This window comes from Chroicocephalus ridibundus, chromosome 1, assembly GCF_963924245.1.
Source record: "Chroicocephalus ridibundus chromosome 1, bChrRid1.1, whole genome shotgun sequence".
Classification (NCBI taxonomy): Eukaryota; Metazoa; Chordata; class Aves; order Charadriiformes; family Laridae; genus Chroicocephalus; species Chroicocephalus ridibundus.
This window is the reverse complement of record NC_086284.1, coordinates 121,406,903-121,424,784: the sequence shown is the minus strand read 5'-3', so window position 1 is coordinate 121,424,784 and position 17,882 is coordinate 121,406,903. Positions and strand designations below refer to the sequence as shown.

Sequence of the window (17,882 nt, the reverse complement as noted above, 5' to 3'; positions counted from 1 at the left end):
AGAACTTCTCTGCGATTCAAGGCAAAACATATTTCACCCTTCTCTGGCTCCCCTTACAGTGTAACAAGCACAGCTGCAGGTTTTATTTTTTTTGAAAGATGCTCCGGCAATTGAGGTTTTGGTTTTACAAGCAGCTATATAGCAGAGAGAAGGGATGCACAACAGTATTTTAAACTTGTTCAGTCCTTGTGTATTACTCTAATCCAACATTAGCAAATTAAGAAGCCGAACAAATTCACTTTCACAAGCTAGTAGATGTCAGAAACATGTGTCTGAATGGTCTTAATTTGCATTAGATTAATTTACAATAATCTGCACTGTAAGAGATGATTGCTTCTACTATTTAGTCTTAGCATCCTCATAACACAAGGCCAAGTATTTGGATTTTGTGGGCTCTTTTTCAGCATGTCTTCGACACTTTTTTTTTTCCCCTAAATATTTCTAAAACGCTGAACCATTTAGCTGAACCTTCCCAAAAAATTCTGTCAATGCAGCGTTTCTTCATAAATTTAGAACCAAAATAAGGTTGAACAGGAACTTTGTACGTAGCAATTATCACTTCTCCTTCTAATGCAAATATAACCACAAATAGAAACCAGGGAAGAAATTAATGCAGTTATGAAATCCTATGTTAAAATAGGTAGGTTTAGACTTGATGTTAGGAAACGCTCTTTACCAAGAGGGTAGTCAAATGCTGGAACAGGCTTCCTAAAGAAGTGTCAATGCCCCAAGCCTGTCAGTGTTTAAAAGGCATTTGGACAATGCTGTTAAAAACATGCTCTAACTTGTGGTCAGACGGTTGGACCAGATGATCATTGTAGGTGCCTTCCAACTGAACTATTCTATTTTAAATATTTCAAGCTTTCTAGACAGAACATATGCATGTTATGTGCGAACAAAAATCTAAATTATCAGGATTTTTTCAAAGTAATATTTTGGAGAAAATAATTTAATGGCTTTCCAAAATTTCATGGTTGGAAGCGTCTGGCTAAGTACATAATCATCAGGAGAATCATACTCATGTTTGTGAGAAACTGAAATAGCCTTACAAAAATTACAATTCAGCCTGAATGGAAAACATTTATGAAAGAAAACTCCTTGAGTATAACTGCACACACAGCATACTTCCACTTCAGACAAAATACTAGAACCACGGATTGCATTTCTGTATAGTGAAGACATCTAGTGGTTGAATCCATATCTACCTTAGCAAAGTTAGTCCCTAAGGGGTATGTTTCCTGGCAGTGTAATTTCTGCTTGTGTTGATGTAGAGTTCTCTGAAGTTTACACTAGGAACGTAATATTAGTAGTTGGTACTTAATTTCTGTATTCTTGTTAGAAGACTGTTTTGGGCTGAGTCCTTTGCTAACTGACTGAAGCTTTTTAATAAGACAAGGTTTTGTCTCTTCTCTGCGGTGTTTTGAGATTGGTTTTCTGGGTGGATAATTCCTTTTGGTAACTTTGTGGAAGTACTCTGAACTGTAAGACAGGTACTGTCATATGTTAGCATTTCGGGAGAAGTGAGGTGAGTCAGAGTGGCAGGAAGGAGTAAGTATTTCCTGTACCGCATACTGTACGTGGCTTGTGAGGATTCTTTACTTTGTATTTTCAATAGTAAATCTCTTAGGCGCTCATTTGTGGGTTTTGGAGCCGTTTTCTGAAAAAGGCTTTGGCAAATGTGACTTGTAATGCTGACACTTTATTATTTATAAATTATTTATTATTTATATTTCCTTTATCTCCTTTCAGCTTAAAAGTAGGGTTGTGGGTTTTTATAGCGGAGTATTTTGAGAATCTGCTGGAACATGGCAAAGAATCTGAATTTCTCACGTTTTCTTGTTAAGACTTTATTACCTCCTTGAGATGTGCCTGGGAGCTTTTTTAGTTTTGTGATATTATTAAGTTATAAATGAGACCTTTCAGATCTCCAAACAGTAAGTTATATTCTAATTTTTTGAGAAGATCAGTCCCTGAATTTGAGACACTAAAATAGTCTAGTTTTGCTTTAAAAGCATGTTTCAAAGAATAGTAAATACTTAGTAAATACAAAATAACTATTTACCAAATAAAGAAATGAGATTCCTAATGTAAAACTGCATAACTAGGAGAGGGAGGAGCATATGCATTTAATTCAAGGTGAGATATCATTTGAAGATGGCAGAAGAAGACGTCACTAGATGGCACCTATTTCCACTATCTGCAGTAACTCAGTAACTTCTTTGCTATATGCAAATCAGGCCTCAGCTGAATCCTAACAGATAAAAAGTATTTCAAGAATTCAATGCAATTCATACATAATGATTAGCACAGTTCTGTGTGTGTTGAATACTATTTTCAGGAAGAGGCTCAAAAAATATGGAGTAAAATTCAGAGAGTCTTAAACACATGAGGATTGCTATCAATAGAAACTTTCTTCGCTTGATTCAGTCCACTTTGACATGTCTGCTGCTGCTTTACTGAAAGCAAGTGGAAAAAAAACCCCAACTGTGTAATGTTTCTTCTGTCCCACCTCAGTTTTTCTTCTGACAAGATGATGTTGTACTTTGGGGTTGCATTTTCCCTGTTTGTGGGTGGTTAGACATTGGCCTCCAACCACATAGAGAGATACGGCATTTAGATAGCAGGCTTCAGTAAGTCTGATGAAAATTATCTTCACTACACTACATGAAGAAGCTTTAGTATTTGCAAGGAACAACAATTTAGTCTACCTTTCAGTTCCTTGCCTGTCACTACTGATCAGGCAGCTTGCAGTAGTACGTGGTGCCACATGAGTTATGGGTCGCCCCTGCAGCCTGTTCTGATGTCTTACCACCCCAGATCCTTGCTAAAGGAGGGATTAGTTACTTCGTTTCTATGCAAGTTATTTCCTTTTTCCATAAAATGGGATTCTCTGCATCTCCCTGCTTTTTCCTCAGCAATTTCTGTTTAATAAGATGAGCTAAGCTTTGTTAAGTCAACAAACACATCTTGCACCAGCTTCTAAAATACAGATGGAGCATGGCCTGGACGTTCTCACAAGGGGTGTCAGTTCATTCAATACAGAGCTGGTTAAGAATCTACTCAGGGGTTTGATATACATAAAAAGCTTCCCTAAGTGTAAGCATGGGTATTCAAATTATAGGATGCCTCTTACGGTAATGACAGGCTTCAGAAATACGGGGAGGGAGGAAGCAATTTACAGCTAATTACAAAAGAATTAAAGTAAGGAGGTCTCATTTACTGCAGTGAAATCTAGTACGGAATTTGGGAGCTATTCTGTACACTGAAGGACAGACAAAAAAAAAACCAAACCAAAAAAAACACAACAAAACCACAAAAAACCAAACACTTGAGGCAAACCAATATACAAAACCCACCTAAGAACCTCTAAAGGGCCCAGTTATTTTTCTTCCAGCTTTGAACAGAACTGCTGAATGATAGCCTCTTTCCACCGCATTGCTATAACCTACTCTATTGGTTAGGAGAAAATGGAAGATTTCCTTATTTTCCTCAGGGACACAATAGTTCTTACTGAACAGAAGTATCAGATAGGAGGAAATAGTAAAAGTATCCACTGAAGGACAGAAGAAACTTCTACTGAATGTGTACTTGTATTTTAGTGTGTTCTCAGAGCATGTACAACATGAGTACTGGCCACTCCACTGCACTATAGTAGTCCTCTGCTTTTTTTTCCCCTTCCTGTGCACAATTAGACAGGAGACAACACAGAGAGAGATCTAAGTGCTTAAATACATCTAAAGCATGAATAAATTTAAATCACTTGTGCTTGTTTAGCTCGGCTGAACACAGGCTTTGCATACCAACTGAAACCGGTAATCTTCCTCGTGTCCTCCTCCAGGTCTAGCAGAAATCTAGCAAAATAATGTTCTTTTGCAAGAATAAATCTTCAAATGTTTTTGGCTTCTGAAACCTTAAGTGAGCGTGGAGTTGGGAAACTCAAAAGCTAAACTCAAAGGGACTTGAAATAGGGACTGCTGAAACTATTCAGCAATTGGTTATCATTTATATTTTATACTTAATTTTCTATTTTATACTTAATTTTCTATTTTATACTTAATTTTCTATTTTATAGAATAGAACTGTATTAAACATACTTAATAGATAACAATTAGCTTCAGGGGCAACTCTGGTCTTGAGGCTGCCCTCCGTCAAGCCTGACTGCCAGTTGCGGTAGCTCTCTGTATCCTGTTTCAGAGCCTGCACCTTGTGCTTCTACTTGTGAGATATGCTCTCTGCTTTTGAATGTGAAAGAGGTGGCCTCTACCACAAGACCCACAAATTCCAAACCCCTTGCAGAAAGAGAAAAGCAGTGGGATGGGGGAAAAAAAAATAAATCCTTACCTGACTTAAGCAGAACCACCACAGATTGTCTGTCCTTCAGTCTCTGCTGTCCAGCCTATGTAAATGACAAATGTCAAACCTAATTATCAGCATAGATGTGGCGTAAAAGCAGTTACGTATACTTCATCCTAACGTATCCTCAATACGGGTTAAACAGTATGATTCACTTAGGAAAGTAAAACGTCATCAAAGGAATTCAGCACGGCCTAATTACTGAACTTTATATATATACTTCACCTGATTCTGCATCAGCTTCCACACAAATCCTTACTGATACGTTGATTTTGCAAGTATACAGATGCTGTTACAAAGAGGAATTGTCCACACAAGAAAACTTTACAAAAAGGTGTGTTTATTTCTATTCTGCTTTTCCATTTGGTATAAAGGCAACAAAAAGCAACTTGATCTTAATGTGCTGTGACCTGAAAATGAGAAAGTAATGATTAAAAAGCTGATGAGTCAAGAGGTTGCACAAGTTTACCACTGATCCATCGTGAGATGTCAAGCCAGATAAGAATTCAGGAAAAGGAACATGCAAACAATCAAACCTACAGTTGATAATCTGATGGGCTGATGTTATGTTTGCAATTTTCACGAAGTCCCTAAGGGAGACAGAAATCAAACTGTGACCTTTTTGCAGATACTTTGGAACGACCCGATTCTTCCACATTGCAGAAGCCCTTCCTGAAAAGACCTGAAGCATTAGGCAGCTGCAAGATCCTATACCTATAAATCATTTGCTGCAATGTCAAAATGCATAACAATTATTTCACTTGGTGTTCAATTGCAACAGAAGGCATAATTAGGGAATGTCTGCCACCATGAAGAAATTCATGCACTTGACCGGAAACAGGGGTTCTGTACAAGCAGTCCTGAAACAGACTTCAATGCGATTGTACAGATACATCAACAAACTGCTTCAACACATAGCTGGATATTATCTTAAGCTAGCATGTACATTCTTTAATTTTTCCTGTCACCATCCATTTCTACTATCTTACATTACCATTATACGTGACCTACCACATGTTCTTTATCCACTTCCTTGGCAAAATAAGAGATCATGCATAAATTCTATGAAAAAGGAATTCCTTTATTTTTTTTAAAAAAGGACCATTTTTCCATTATGGAGTGAAAACTTTACAAAGTAAAGTATTTCTTTTCCAATAATATTTCAATATAAAAACTTAAATCACTTATTCTGATCTTACTGTTCTAACAGGAAGTCTTGTGGCACTGCAGGACCCAGGTACTTTCAGCCTCACTCCACTATCTAATTATAAGTTCATCACTTGTTTAAATAAAGCCATTTCTTTGGCCACTTACCATCAGCAAAACACCCTTACCAGCAAACCAAATATAAAGCATCTTCACTAGCCCAAAAGAGACTAAACTCTAATAGCATTATTACAATGAGCAGCTTTGTTAAAAAAAATTTATTTTGAAAGTTAGACACAACCTTAAAATTGTACAAAGACAACAAGCACTCAAATTACACAAAGAGTTAGCAGTGAGTACAATGTGAACACAACAACAGTGAGTCTTGCCCCTCTTTATATGTAAATATAAATAGAGATTATCCTTGCCAAACTTCCAGCTTTTTTTTTTTTTTTTCCCCTGAAAACCAGCTCATTATGCTGCAAAACCTAGCAGGGAGCATTTCACTGTTCAGTTCAGCAGAATTGTTAAAAGGGGCTCTGGCTAAAAATAGTCCTTCTATCATGAGAATATCCCATACTTTGCAGAACCAAGTTTCTCTCTCAATTGAAAAACAGCTTTCCCTTTCATTATGATGAGTATTTCACCTCCTCTAGGGACCTGCCAAATTGCAGGCTTCAAAATGCTTAAAAAATATTAGAATTCACTCATGTTTTTTCATTTTCAAGAACATGCAAGCTGAAACTAACATGGTGCATACATGTAAGTAGTCAGAAAACCAAGAATGTTCCTGTTTGTATTTTACTCTTTGAAAGTGTTGTTCCAAGAAAAGCACTTTGGAGTAATTTTAGCTGTTGAGTTGGCTAAATTAATACAAGTACACGGTCATAGAAGAAAATATTTCTTCTTTTTCTCCTTTTTTTTTTATATTACACTTAGAGCTTATAATATATTAATAAAACCACCTAACAAAAAGTATCCCGTATAGCCTGTCCCTACTTACGTATGTAAAATGAAAAGCAGACGTCGTTACCATCCTTCCTTTACTTCTGAGAGTACTCTTTACAGGAAATACATCGAAAAATAATGCAGAAAATATAGGAAAACCCCACGGAGACTGTTAAACAACCTAGCCACAGCCTCAGGGATTAGTTATTACTTAGGTTTAGGTATACCAGAAAACTTCCGCTGTAAATCTTCCCTAAGATCAACAGCAATTTATGCTTTATCCAACTATAGCCACACTGGCAAAAATTATACTCTGAACTTGAGTTTTTGCAGGACTCTATTCCAAGACTGAGTGGAACCATTTTTACTTTTAAAGAAAGTAAGTGTAAGTGTCTTGTTGATGAGCTGGGTTATGTCCATGAATATAAACTTACTTATTCATTATTCTTTCTAGATTACCTGGAAGTGCTTTATTTTTCATTGCTTTACTCCATTATGAACGTTTGTTGCAATGGTGGATCAGTATCTTGATTTTTCAAAAAGCTTGAAAAAAGTTGTGGCTTTTTTTTTAAACAAAAATTTCGCTTTATTAAGACACCAGAGTCCTACAAACTGCTGTGCATTGGAATTAAGTCAGTTCCATTCAAAATCATGATGACCAATTTTTGCTTCCAAGTTGTTGTGAGTTGGTAGCCTATGGCTGCACTGATAAGGTTCCTCACCAGGCTCGTACCCTCTGCAGTAATTCTGCTTAAAAAATAAATTGGTATTAGAATAATTATTGAAAATACGTACAGAATTGTATTAATTCTGTGAATTGAGGCTCTGTACACGAACTGCTCTATAAGTAGAGTAAGCTTTTGAGAACCTAAGTGTTCTAATATCGCTTTGCCTCATTGAAAATGGCTGGTTTTCTTTTTTTAACGAAAGCTGTTGACATTGCTAACTTTTATTTTTATGTAAAACCGTATAAATGAAAATAACTTGATTTTTTTTTCAGTTGTGCAAGAGCGTATTTAATGTAACCATTAAGCTCTTAAAAATGTCTGTCAGTTTGCCAGTCAAGGGAAAAACATACAGCATTGAATCCTATATAAAATGGTTATGGGGCGCAGCTTGTGAAATCCCATGATAGCAAGAACTGAGCTACCTAGCCCAAATTCATGCCATGTAATCGTAGCATCTTCTCTAGATGCTTTTGTTTAATGGAAGCCTGTTTTCTCGATACTCCATTGTTTTTTGTTTGCTTCAATTCTAAGATTGCATTTACAAGGTAAAAAAAAAATAAAAATAAAAAAATTAAAGCAAGGACATCGTTTCACTGTAATGAAACGGCAGCTGTAAAAGAACGCTTTCAGTTATCATCAGGACAGAAAAGGCTATTGGCAGTGTACCTTTCACTTGGCTTAAGAAGATTTATAAAACAGTTCTAGTCCAAGGCAGTTCATGATCTTAAGCTAAACCCAAGCTTATGCAACAGCAAACAATATTTTGGAAGGCATATTTTGATATCTAGGATTAGAGGAAAAAAAAAAATTACTACTGTTATTTCTGTCTGAAGTTCTAAACCAGCAACCGATATCATTGACAGGATTGCTATGACTGCATGGAGCCCTGCTAGCTTCAACGGAGGCCAAAGGTGCAGCAGTGTACCACATACCCGTGTACTGGTACAGATGGATAGGCAGCTTTCTACTTTTTAGTTTCGTCTGTTTATTCAAACAGGTCTCATAGCAGAAGGCTACATGACAAGATTATAATGTAACCCAAGTGCATTTCGGTAGAAGCTAATTGCACAAAAACCAGTTGTTACTAATTATGTAAGTCTCTCTCAATCCAGCAAAAGAGACTACTCTAGAAATAGCTAGGGAAAATAGCTACAGAAACAAAATATGCAAGTTATTTGTCTCATTTTAGCAATTACTTAGCATTGCTGAAAATATATGGAGTAAAAGAAATATTGAGAAACAGATACTGTGAAACTCTACTGGGGAAAAGGTGTTGAACAGAACAACCCGCTCCACCTGAGGGAGTTCAAGCATGCTTACACCATTGTATCCACGGAGTGGAGGGTTTCTGTGCTGCTTGAAGATGCTTGGCACATCCCTGAACCCAGAGCATCTCAAGGAAATCTAGAGCAAGCAAAAGTTGGCTGTATTCCAGCACTCTGCACAATGCTCCTTCATTCCATTCAAAAACTTTATAGAGCATTTACATCAAGAGGACTATTTGGCATAATAATTTAGAATAGATCAGTAATCGTTTACTAGATTTCGGAGAGGGTAACATTATTGAAATTCTGCAGTTTCCCATTTCACTTTTTGCCAGACTAGTAGATGTGGCCTTGGCTCAGAGGAAAGAAATACAGCCCAGGTCTGTAATTCCAGTATAGCTTCAAAGTATACACACTTTCCTACTTGCACTTACAGGTATTGAATAACCTTTGCAGTAACTATTTTGAAAACTATTTTAATCACTTTACCTCCTTTGAATAAAAGGCTGAGGACAAGGCCAGAGATGTAGAGGACCTTCAGGGAAAGATGGAGGAGCCTCTTCTTCTGTGCATTGTAAAAAAAAGTTTCTCAACTCTGCAATTTAGCGCCTCCCCCACCCCCAATTTAGATTTAGCATCCTTTGTCCTGCTAGTAAGAAAAAGGCATTAATCCTCTCTACTAAGATTTTGGCCCAGTATAAGTTTTACTTGCCAGCAGCTGCACTGCAAACCACGCTCAGTTACTGGTTTGTCTACTCCACTTTCAAAGATTGGCACTGAAACTGAAGGGGACATGTTAAACCAAGACAATGAAATAGCAATTTTAAAAAGGCGGGCATGGTAAACCTGCAGAACTCCTAGCTTTGTGAGAATAGTGGAGTTCAGAGGTCAATACAAGAGACTGGTTAATTAAGCTAGATAATGGAATACATACACAGTTGCATCAAATAGGATAAGGGAGTATTCTAGAAGAAAAAAACATTTCCCATTTTAGAACATAAATCGGACTTGATTAGGAATTTGCAATAATCCTCCCCCAACAGAGCAGTTATAGTTTAACTAACCATTCTACAGCTTCTTGCATTTCAAATGTGCAGCACTTCTTCTTGGTCACTCATGGTCAGGACACTGGACAAAGCAATCCACTGACATGATTAACAGTCCCTATCATGTCATCTTCCTCGTATATTTAGATGCACAGTTTAGGCAGGTGAGGTCCTCCATCCCAAGTGCCTTTTTCTTAGCGTCAGTTACAGCTGGACTGAACATAGATAAAGTGTATGCCAGGTACATTCCCCACATTCATCATGAGTTCTACATCAATGTAGCTCCAAAGTCTACAGCAGGGTTAGCAAGAGCCTGTGGCATACCACTAAGTTCACAAATAGATTGTCATTTCTACAATAATACAAAATAGCTTGTAAAACCAATATGTAACACTGTATATATGCATGAATATAAAAATAAACCACACCATCAATATGTAAAACTTCACAACGATGATGAAAACAGTTTTCTTCTCAACGGTCTTCAGTATTGATGAGTTGGTTCTCATTGTCATACCCATCAGGCAGGTATGCTTTTCTTAGCTGGTCTGACTTAGGTATTGAACTGCCATTCTTGACATAGCGGGACAGGAAGGCTCGCACAGACGGATGATCAGCCTTCTCAAGTGGAATATTAGCTTCCAGGCACATTTTCACAAAGTCCTGGATGACACTAGTTTTCTCTGTCTGGGCAGTACTGTTGCACTGAAGGGAGGCAGTCAGAGTCCTTTGCTTCTTCCTGACGTTCTGTTCTTCAAACTCTGCCTTTCGCTTTGTGTGTGTTTTAGACTTGAGGTGGTCATTGATCGCGGACTTGCGAACGTGATTCAGAACCACATTGCAGGAAGTACAGAAGAGTTTTCCTCCATCTTCGTGCAGCTCACTTCCAAATTCAGTTACACGATCCTGAGGAGTTACGTACAAAGCAGTCTTCGAGCGGTTACGTGACGGAGCGGACTTCACTCCAAATCGTTCCATTGTTGCCTTCAATAAACTTTACCTGAAAGATGGAAAAAAAAAATACTGTTAAAGTCTGCTCCTGATTTCAACCAAATAGTTCTGGATGCAATCTATTCAATATCCAATACAGCGCTTATTGACATCTAAAAGATAATTACATGTAAGATATATGCGTGAAACTGTTATTGAAAGGTTCTTCATCTTTAAGTCCAAAGAACTTAGGAGACTGAAGTTCCTGATGGGTCAGAGTAAAATACTTTTTAGCTTCTACAACTACAAAGCTCAACAGAACCTTCAAAACTCAGTCTGTTCATTACTGAAAAGTCAAATAGAAAGGCTTTTTGTTTTTTCTTGAAGAGTTTTTATCCTTTACTCTTTAAGGTAAAGGGTGCTTTCTTCCTAGTATTTTCAACATACTTTACAGTTTCTTAGTTCTGTTGAGTTTCTCTGTTTACTTCCTGAAAATATCTATTATCTCTGTTAGCAAAAACTCAGTTGTCCAAATATCAGGCTAGAAGACTTCTACTGTCACTTACGAAAGCCAGCAAAAAAAAAAAACCCCAACAAACAACCCAACAAACAAAACCAAACCAAGAAAACCAAACCTGAGCTTTGTCAGCACTCATTTGGGAACATCCCTCGCTTTTGCCCCAGCTCAAACTACAACTATTAGATTGAACCTTAACTAAGAGTCAAAAGCAAATCAGCAAATCATTTTGTCATTGCAACTAGAGACTGGTGAAACATCCTAACGTGAACAGAAAATCGCATACATTTCAATGTAAAATAAGAACCTGCCTTTTCAAAGACAACTTCTCTGAGGAAGGTAACTGTTAACCAAGAGCTGGACACTTTTTAACATCACTCTAAATTACAGCATGTTACCAAAGCAGGCAATAACCTAGTTGAGTGTACTAAAATCAAATAGGACCTACTTCTTTTTTTGTTGTTGAGAAATAGAGTAGCTGGTGTAAATCTCAGCCAAGATAATTTAAGTCCTTTTCAAAGTAAAGTTGAAGTCAAGAAAAAGCGCTGAGGTTCTTGGAGCAAAATGACCGTTCATTACATTAACTACCCACTTCCTTATCAAGAAAAATGGCAACAGCTGTTTATTAAAAATATATTTTGGCAAATACTTAGAGGAAATATAATAGGTTGCCTGAGCATTAAGTTATGGGTATGAATGACTTGGAAGAATTTTATATTGCCAGTGCTTATAGGGTAGACTGAGAGATCAGAATACCTCTAGACGTATTATTCCCTGTACTTATTTTGTTAGACATACAGAGTTTGCTGTTGCAACACTTTAAAAGACCAGAATTTCCAAACTAACTATAAGTTGAGCTTGTCCAGCTCTAAGGACTGAATGGAGTTTCTGCTGTTCAGAATGCCTTTTGCTTGCTCTGGAAAGAGAGTAAAGGAATGGAGAATTCAGTCTTCACAATTGTCTTTTTTCTTAAAACATTGCTACAGTAAGAGATGACAACCTTTTGGAAAAAAAAAAAAAAAAAGGAGACAATGATCTTGCTGTTAGCAAATTTCCTAGTTAATTTTTTGCACTATCTGCTACTACTTTCCAGAATGGTAAGTCTTGACTGATACTGCACAACACTACAGACTAAGATAAACAATCTATTTTTCTTTCTTTTTTTTGCTTCATGCAATTTATCCCCATGAGTTTCCTCAGCAACCGTTTCCTGAAATCAAGCGGAAAACCTTAACCCAACATAAACTTGTCGCTCGGGCTTCTGAGACATCAAAACAAATTCCCTACCAAACTCGGCGTTTGCCCTTATGCTTTGACAAAATCCGCAGGAATTCTGTCAGCAGCACAACTACTGAAACACGGGATTTTTGGTGTTGTGTTTTTTGGGGGTTTTTTGTCTCAAGTTGTGGCATGGATTCTTTGATGCCTACTAATGCCTGAACTCCTGGGGGCTGCCGGGGAGGGTGGCGGTGCCGATGGGGGAGGCAGGACAGACAGCCGGGGCGGTGGGTGCCCCGGGGAAGGCGGGTGAGGACGCCTCGGCTAAAAACGGCGTCCCCGGGGACAGACCCACCGCGCTGGGAGGGGGACCCCGCGGCCGAGCCCCGGCAGCCCTTCGGGCGGGGAGCAAACATAGGTCTGGATCGCCGACCGCCAAACAGGTTTCGCCGGCACCAGGAGCCAGGACTCCGCGCGTTTATTCCCGGGGGTTTGGTCACCGGATTGACGGCGCCATTTAACCCGTGAAGGCCTCCCAGGACCGGCGGGGCCCACCGCCCGCCTCACCCCAGCCTCGGGGGACTGAGGGCCCGGCCCGGCCCCCAGGCCTCGGCGATGGCAGACAGGTGCGGCCCCCCTGGTCCCCCCGCGCCGCCCCGCTCCTTCCCCCGCCCGCCACGGCGGGTGTCTCCACGGCCGAGCCCGGAGGCGCCGCCGCTCCCTCCTCTCCCCTCACCGCCCGACCCCCACAGGCGGCTGAGCGCGGCCCCGGGCGGGCCCCGCCGAGGAAGCAGCAGCAGCACCGCCCGCCCCCTGCCAGGCGCTGTTACCCGCTCCGGCCGCTCGGCCTGGCCGCCCCCGTTCCTTCTAGCCGCCGCTGCTGTGCCGAGGGCCGCCGTGCAGCCAGCGCCGCAGCCAGACGGACCGACCCACCCTGGCGCCCGCGGTAGGCGGGACCTAGCAACCCGCCTAGCAACCGCCGCGCCCGCCCCGCCACCGCAGAGCGGCCGAGCGGGAGAAGCCCTTCAGCGATTGGTTCCCCCCCGGCCCGGGCGCGCGGAGACGGGCGGGGCTTTCGCCCAATTAGAGGTGGGAGGCGGGTTGAAGAACCGTGATGGAGACGCCCCCGGGCCAGTCAGAGCGCGGGAGGGCGACGGTGGCGTCTAGCGGACGGCGGCTTTGGCCAGTCGTCGGCAGGAGGCTGCGGAGGAGGGTGTAACGGACGGGGCGAGCAGCCAATGGCAAGGCGGGGACAAAGTAACGAAGATACTTTTGCTCCAATCGAAAGGCGCCTGGGCGGGGCCGGGTGGCAGGGAGGAGCCAGAGGTCAGAGGTCACCCCGGGAGTCCTCTCGCCGTCGGCCGGTTGATCGGCAGGGCGTCTTAGCCAATCGGAGGGCGGCGGGTGGGCGTGGCCGGACGTGAGGCAGCGGGGAGGGGCTCGCCCCTTCCGGCGTGGCGGGGCGGGGGCAAGGTGGGGGGGTGCGCCGTGTTCGGTTACGCGCAGGGCGGCTGGAGCAGCATGGCGGAAGACGAGAGCGATCAGGAGTCGGAGCGGCTCAGCGAAGAGCTGGAGGCGCTGGTGACGCCCGGTCCCCCCGCCGGCCTCCCGGCCCTCCTCAACAGCCAGTATTACTGCCGCCGCTTCTGCCAGGTGAGCGCTGCCTTCCCCCCCCCCGCCCCCCTTCCCCCACCGGTGGGGCCCGCCACCTCCTCGGGGTGTGGGGAAGGGGGACGCCGCAGGGACGGGGCCGCTGCCCCCTCAGCCCGTGGTGGGGTGGGGGGTCGGGCCGCTCGCCGGCGGCCTGGGGTCAGTTGCGGGGTAGGGCCGGGCCGGGGGGTAGCGGGGAAGGGGGCCTGGCCCGCTCACGGGTCTTGAGGCGGAGTGGAGGCGATGCCTGCTCTTTCTCTGGGCCGCGGGGGGCTGAGTGCCCCTGACTCGGGGGGTGGGTGTAGGCCGGGCTGGGGCCGGCGGGGAGGCTGGCGTGGGGGAGGGGAGGGGAGGGCCGGCGCCTCTTGGCTGGTGGTGGTGTGGGGGAGCGGGCGGGAGAGAGCCGGGGGCGATGGAGGGCGGCGGGGCCCCGGCGCTGCTGGGAGTTGTCGCCTCTTCTGGGCCTGGCGACCTGGGACACGTGCGGTGCTGGCGGCGGTGCTGCGGGCAAAACAATTCCGGGTGGCTTTGCCTGGGCTGGGGAGTTGGGCGGGTGGCAGAGCGAGGGAGGGGAGAAGCGCCTCGGAAACGGTTCCCATAACGGTAGCTAAATTAGACCAGGATAATTTTTGTTGTTGTTGTTGTTGTTTGGATAAGCGGCGTTTCTTCATGCGGGCCCGGAATTCTTGTGCGCTTTGCCACCTCTTTCTGTGTGCTTTGCAAAGTAACAAGCAACAACAGGTTGCTTTTCCTAGTTGCTTTCATCAGCAGGTGTTGATGAAACATTAGTTATGGTGGGTATTTCAGCTAAACTGCTTGCTGTTTTCAGAAACACAGTCTGGAGGATTTTTTGTATGGAATTACTTCATTTCATCGACTTCTTGGGCTGCTTACCTCACCACTATGATTGTTACCTTCCATTTAAATAAATGTGTTTCTGTGTTCTTAATTTGTTCTTTCTGTTTTAACGTTCAATAAAATATCTATGTGAAATATTATTTACTGTAGGCTGTGTTTTAAGTCATCACGGGTAGCATACTGCTAAGTAAGTCCACAGGTTGCCTATTGGTTTTATCGATCCTTTTATATTTTCTTCTCTTTAGTGATTTCTCTAAACTTAGTATGTGTGGAAAAAAAATGGTGAATCCAGTAAAAGGAGAAGTGAATGTTTTTAGAAGTACAGTGTAAACACAATTGTAAGAAGTCGTAACCACATTTGATTAAGTTGTCAGGTTGGAAAGACATTGTCTTATGCGAAACACTGAGAGTTTTATCATAAATTTTTCTAACTACACTTACCGTGTCTTGAATTCATTGTGTTAAAGAGGAAGTGCAGGCAGGGTGATAGCTCCATGTACTAAGGCCAGTCCTGTTTCCCAGACAAAGCTAGGAATTGGTAGGGAACAGAAGAGGACAAGAACGGGGAAGGAATATTCCTATAAAATAGCTATATCACAGTTATTAGCGATAGAGTAGAGATCTAAAGCATTTGACCTTGACTTCTCCTGCAGTTTCTTTTGTGTAGAAAGATTGCCAAGCCCTCTCTCCTACTTTGTTTTGTTTTGAGTTTATGAACTCTCACACGGGCAGCTAACATTCTGAGTATGTAAAGGGCTCTGTTCCTTTTATCTTAAATTTTCTTTTTAACAACGTATAGTTGGAATAAACCTGATGAAAGTGAGTTAATATATTAACACTTTGTCTCCAGGGATTTGGGTTTTTTTGTGTTTAAATTTGGTCTGGTGTGATCAGCAGTCATGTGCTTGCTCAAAATATAATCTTTCATGTTTTGTTTAAGCATGTTTTTTAGTAATGGATTCTTCTACTCATTTAACTCTATAAACACAAGATCTTACCTGGTGTAGTGTACTGGTATGAAAAGCTAGTAGCTGTGTAACACGTGTGGTTTGGCAACAAATGAAGTTGTATGTGCTGCACATTAGCTAGCTCGCTTACCCTTGTGAAATTGACAGTGGTGTAATTATAGTGGTCTATATATACCTGTACATACAGAGGGCTGATAGGCCCTCAGCCTGTTTAATAAGTGGTGAAGCATATTTATATTTCTTCTTCAGAAAGTATTATGAAGTTTAGGTCACCTCTTTCTCATAAGTTTCTTGCAAAACAAAACTTCTGTCTTAAATACTGTGTTGCTTTATTAGATGTAGTTCTGCCGCCCCACCCCCCAAATATGTCTTTTTTAAATTGCAGTTTTTCCCTTTGGCTCTAGCTTTTGTCATAGCCTGTTGCTTTATACTTTTCTATCCAGATCTTCTGAAGGTCACGTTTGGCTGTTGTGCAGATCAGGCCTGTCCACCTCATTCCACTCTGCACTGATAACACAATTTTACTGGTCATAATGGTTATTTGGTCCTAGTTTGCCTCTTATGTTCCTGGTTTTATGTCAAAAGTTGAACAGCAGTTGTAGAAATAGTTGTTTAGTGATAATACCATGAGTTTAAAATACCCAAAGGAAACATTTCTCCTTATTTTCAGAATAACAACCTGTTAAAATATATGGCTGTGCTTTGATCATAGTGATGAAGCTTGGTGTCAGCTGAAAAGAATATTGTTTGGGTTGCTTATAGTTATGCTACTGTGCGAAGTTTGGGCACATCTATGTCTCACTAAGAGCTACAGGGGAAATGAAACAAGGTATACAGCTTTTTTGTTCTGTAGAGCCATTTTCTGTCGACAGAAGCAAAGACCTCTTGACTGATGTCAAAGAGTAAGAGAGTGGCTTAGACTTAGAGCTTGAAAAGCATTGGCATGTACATGTCTTTCGTCCTTGAAATATGTTAGAAAGGTAAAACATGGCTGTAAACAGCCAGGTTCAGTACTCTTGAGGCCTGGAGTCCTGCAGCTGAACTTCACTTTCAGATAGTAGATTAAGTAACAGTTACAAAAGATGGCTGGATTATCAGAGTATTTTCCTTAAATATATGTGTAATCACAATTTAATAATACAAGATGAAGTCAGAATGTGGAGTCTCTAAACTCAAATGTGTAGTTTCTAGGAACTATTTTTGTATTGTAGGTGTGTATGGTCGTACAGTTACAGCTAAATTGTTATTTGAGTCTGATGACATGGGGAAAACAAAGATCAAGATTTCTGTGATTAGGAATGGGAAGAGACAGTTGAAAGATGAGATAAGTGCCCAGCTTATGCATCTCACCAGTTGTTTCTATGTTACTTTCTAAAAATTGCTGATCTGGCATTTCTTCCTGTTTGTGAAGTTTGCCGTGTATTGAAACCACTCACACTCTGGGAAAAGCAAGTCCATGGTTCACAACTTTGACAAGAAAAAGAACAAGGCATCTGCAACTAATTTGGAGGTACAAATTTGAAAAGTGGGACCTAGCAGAAACCCCCTCAGTCTAAACATTTGGAAGAGCTTCACGAATTTCAACCTGCGTTATATGCAAAATTTGAAATTCTTTCATGAGATTTCTCAGAGACCAGAGCCATTGAGAGGTTGCTGTGTGAGTGAAATGCAAGTGATGAAGGGCAGAGAAAATAGCATAGATAGTTGCTTTTTGGTATGAAGGTGGAGGGAGTACTTCTATAATTAGAAGGATGAATTTCCAAATTTACTTGATTTGAAAACAGACCTTAAGAGTGAGCTGGAAAAATGGATATAGCTTCATTGCACTTGAAGTGGGTATAGTTTTATCAAGGAGCTCGAAATCGCATTTTCTCTTCAGAATATTTCTCGTAACTTTAAGTACTATCAAACTGTTAAAAGTTACTCCCAGCATTTCTGTAGTTGTCCACAGGGCTGCATAACTGTACTAGATGTTGTTTTACATTGTTCGGTACTGACTGAAATACACACAAGGTGAGCTTGATCTAAAGTAAGAAGGTACCACCATGAGAGTGAAACACTACTTGATCTGCCCTTACTGTGGCATCAGCTTTCCGCCTTCCAGTATGATCTGACATCCTGAAATAAAGATTGCCTGGTTTGCTTACAGTAGTTGGTGGTATCTTGAGTCACTGCTAGAAAAATAATTCTTGGGTTTATTAACTTGAAAGCTAAGAAGTAAAATTTAGTAACACACTGGAGAAGATAGTATTTCC

General features: G+C 41.5%; 2 protein-coding genes across 4 annotated transcripts in view; one reads left to right on the top strand and one right to left on the bottom strand.

Moving 5' to 3' along the window:
- Positions 1 to 4,380: 4,380 nt before the first annotated feature.
- Positions 4,381 to 13,125, bottom strand: CGGBP1 (CGG triplet repeat binding protein 1). 3 transcript variants are annotated; one of them, XR_010072900.1, is made up of 3 exons: positions 12,982 to 13,125; positions 9,505 to 10,486; positions 4,381 to 4,396 (listed from the first exon to the last, which is right to left on the bottom strand). XR_010072900.1 is itself a non-coding variant. In XM_063349010.1 (2 exons), exon 2 carries the CDS (start codon positions 10,462 to 10,464, stop codon positions 9,961 to 9,963), a length of 504 nt encoding a protein of 167 aa, XP_063205080.1. In that variant the 5' UTR covers positions 10,465 to 10,486; positions 12,982 to 13,125; the 3' UTR covers positions 4,698 to 9,960. The 3 variants fall into 3 exon arrangements, 1 of the variants encoding a protein (XP_063205080.1); XR_010072899.1 differs by lacking the exon at positions 4,381 to 4,396 and adding an exon at positions 4,698 to 7,194; XM_063349010.1 differs by lacking the exon at positions 4,381 to 4,396 and having other exon boundaries at positions 4,698 to 10,486.
- A 490-nt stretch (positions 13,126 to 13,615) lies between these two features.
- ZNF654 (zinc finger protein 654) overlaps positions 13,616 to 17,882 on the top strand; it is a 36,796-nt gene continuing 32,529 nt past the window's right edge. Inside the window, exon 1 of the mRNA XM_063348995.1 lies at positions 13,616 to 13,804. Within this exon, the coding sequence (XP_063205065.1) occupies positions 13,673 to 13,804 (132 nt within the window). The 5' untranslated portion in view covers positions 13,616 to 13,672. The remainder of the gene's footprint in view (positions 13,805 to 17,882) is intronic.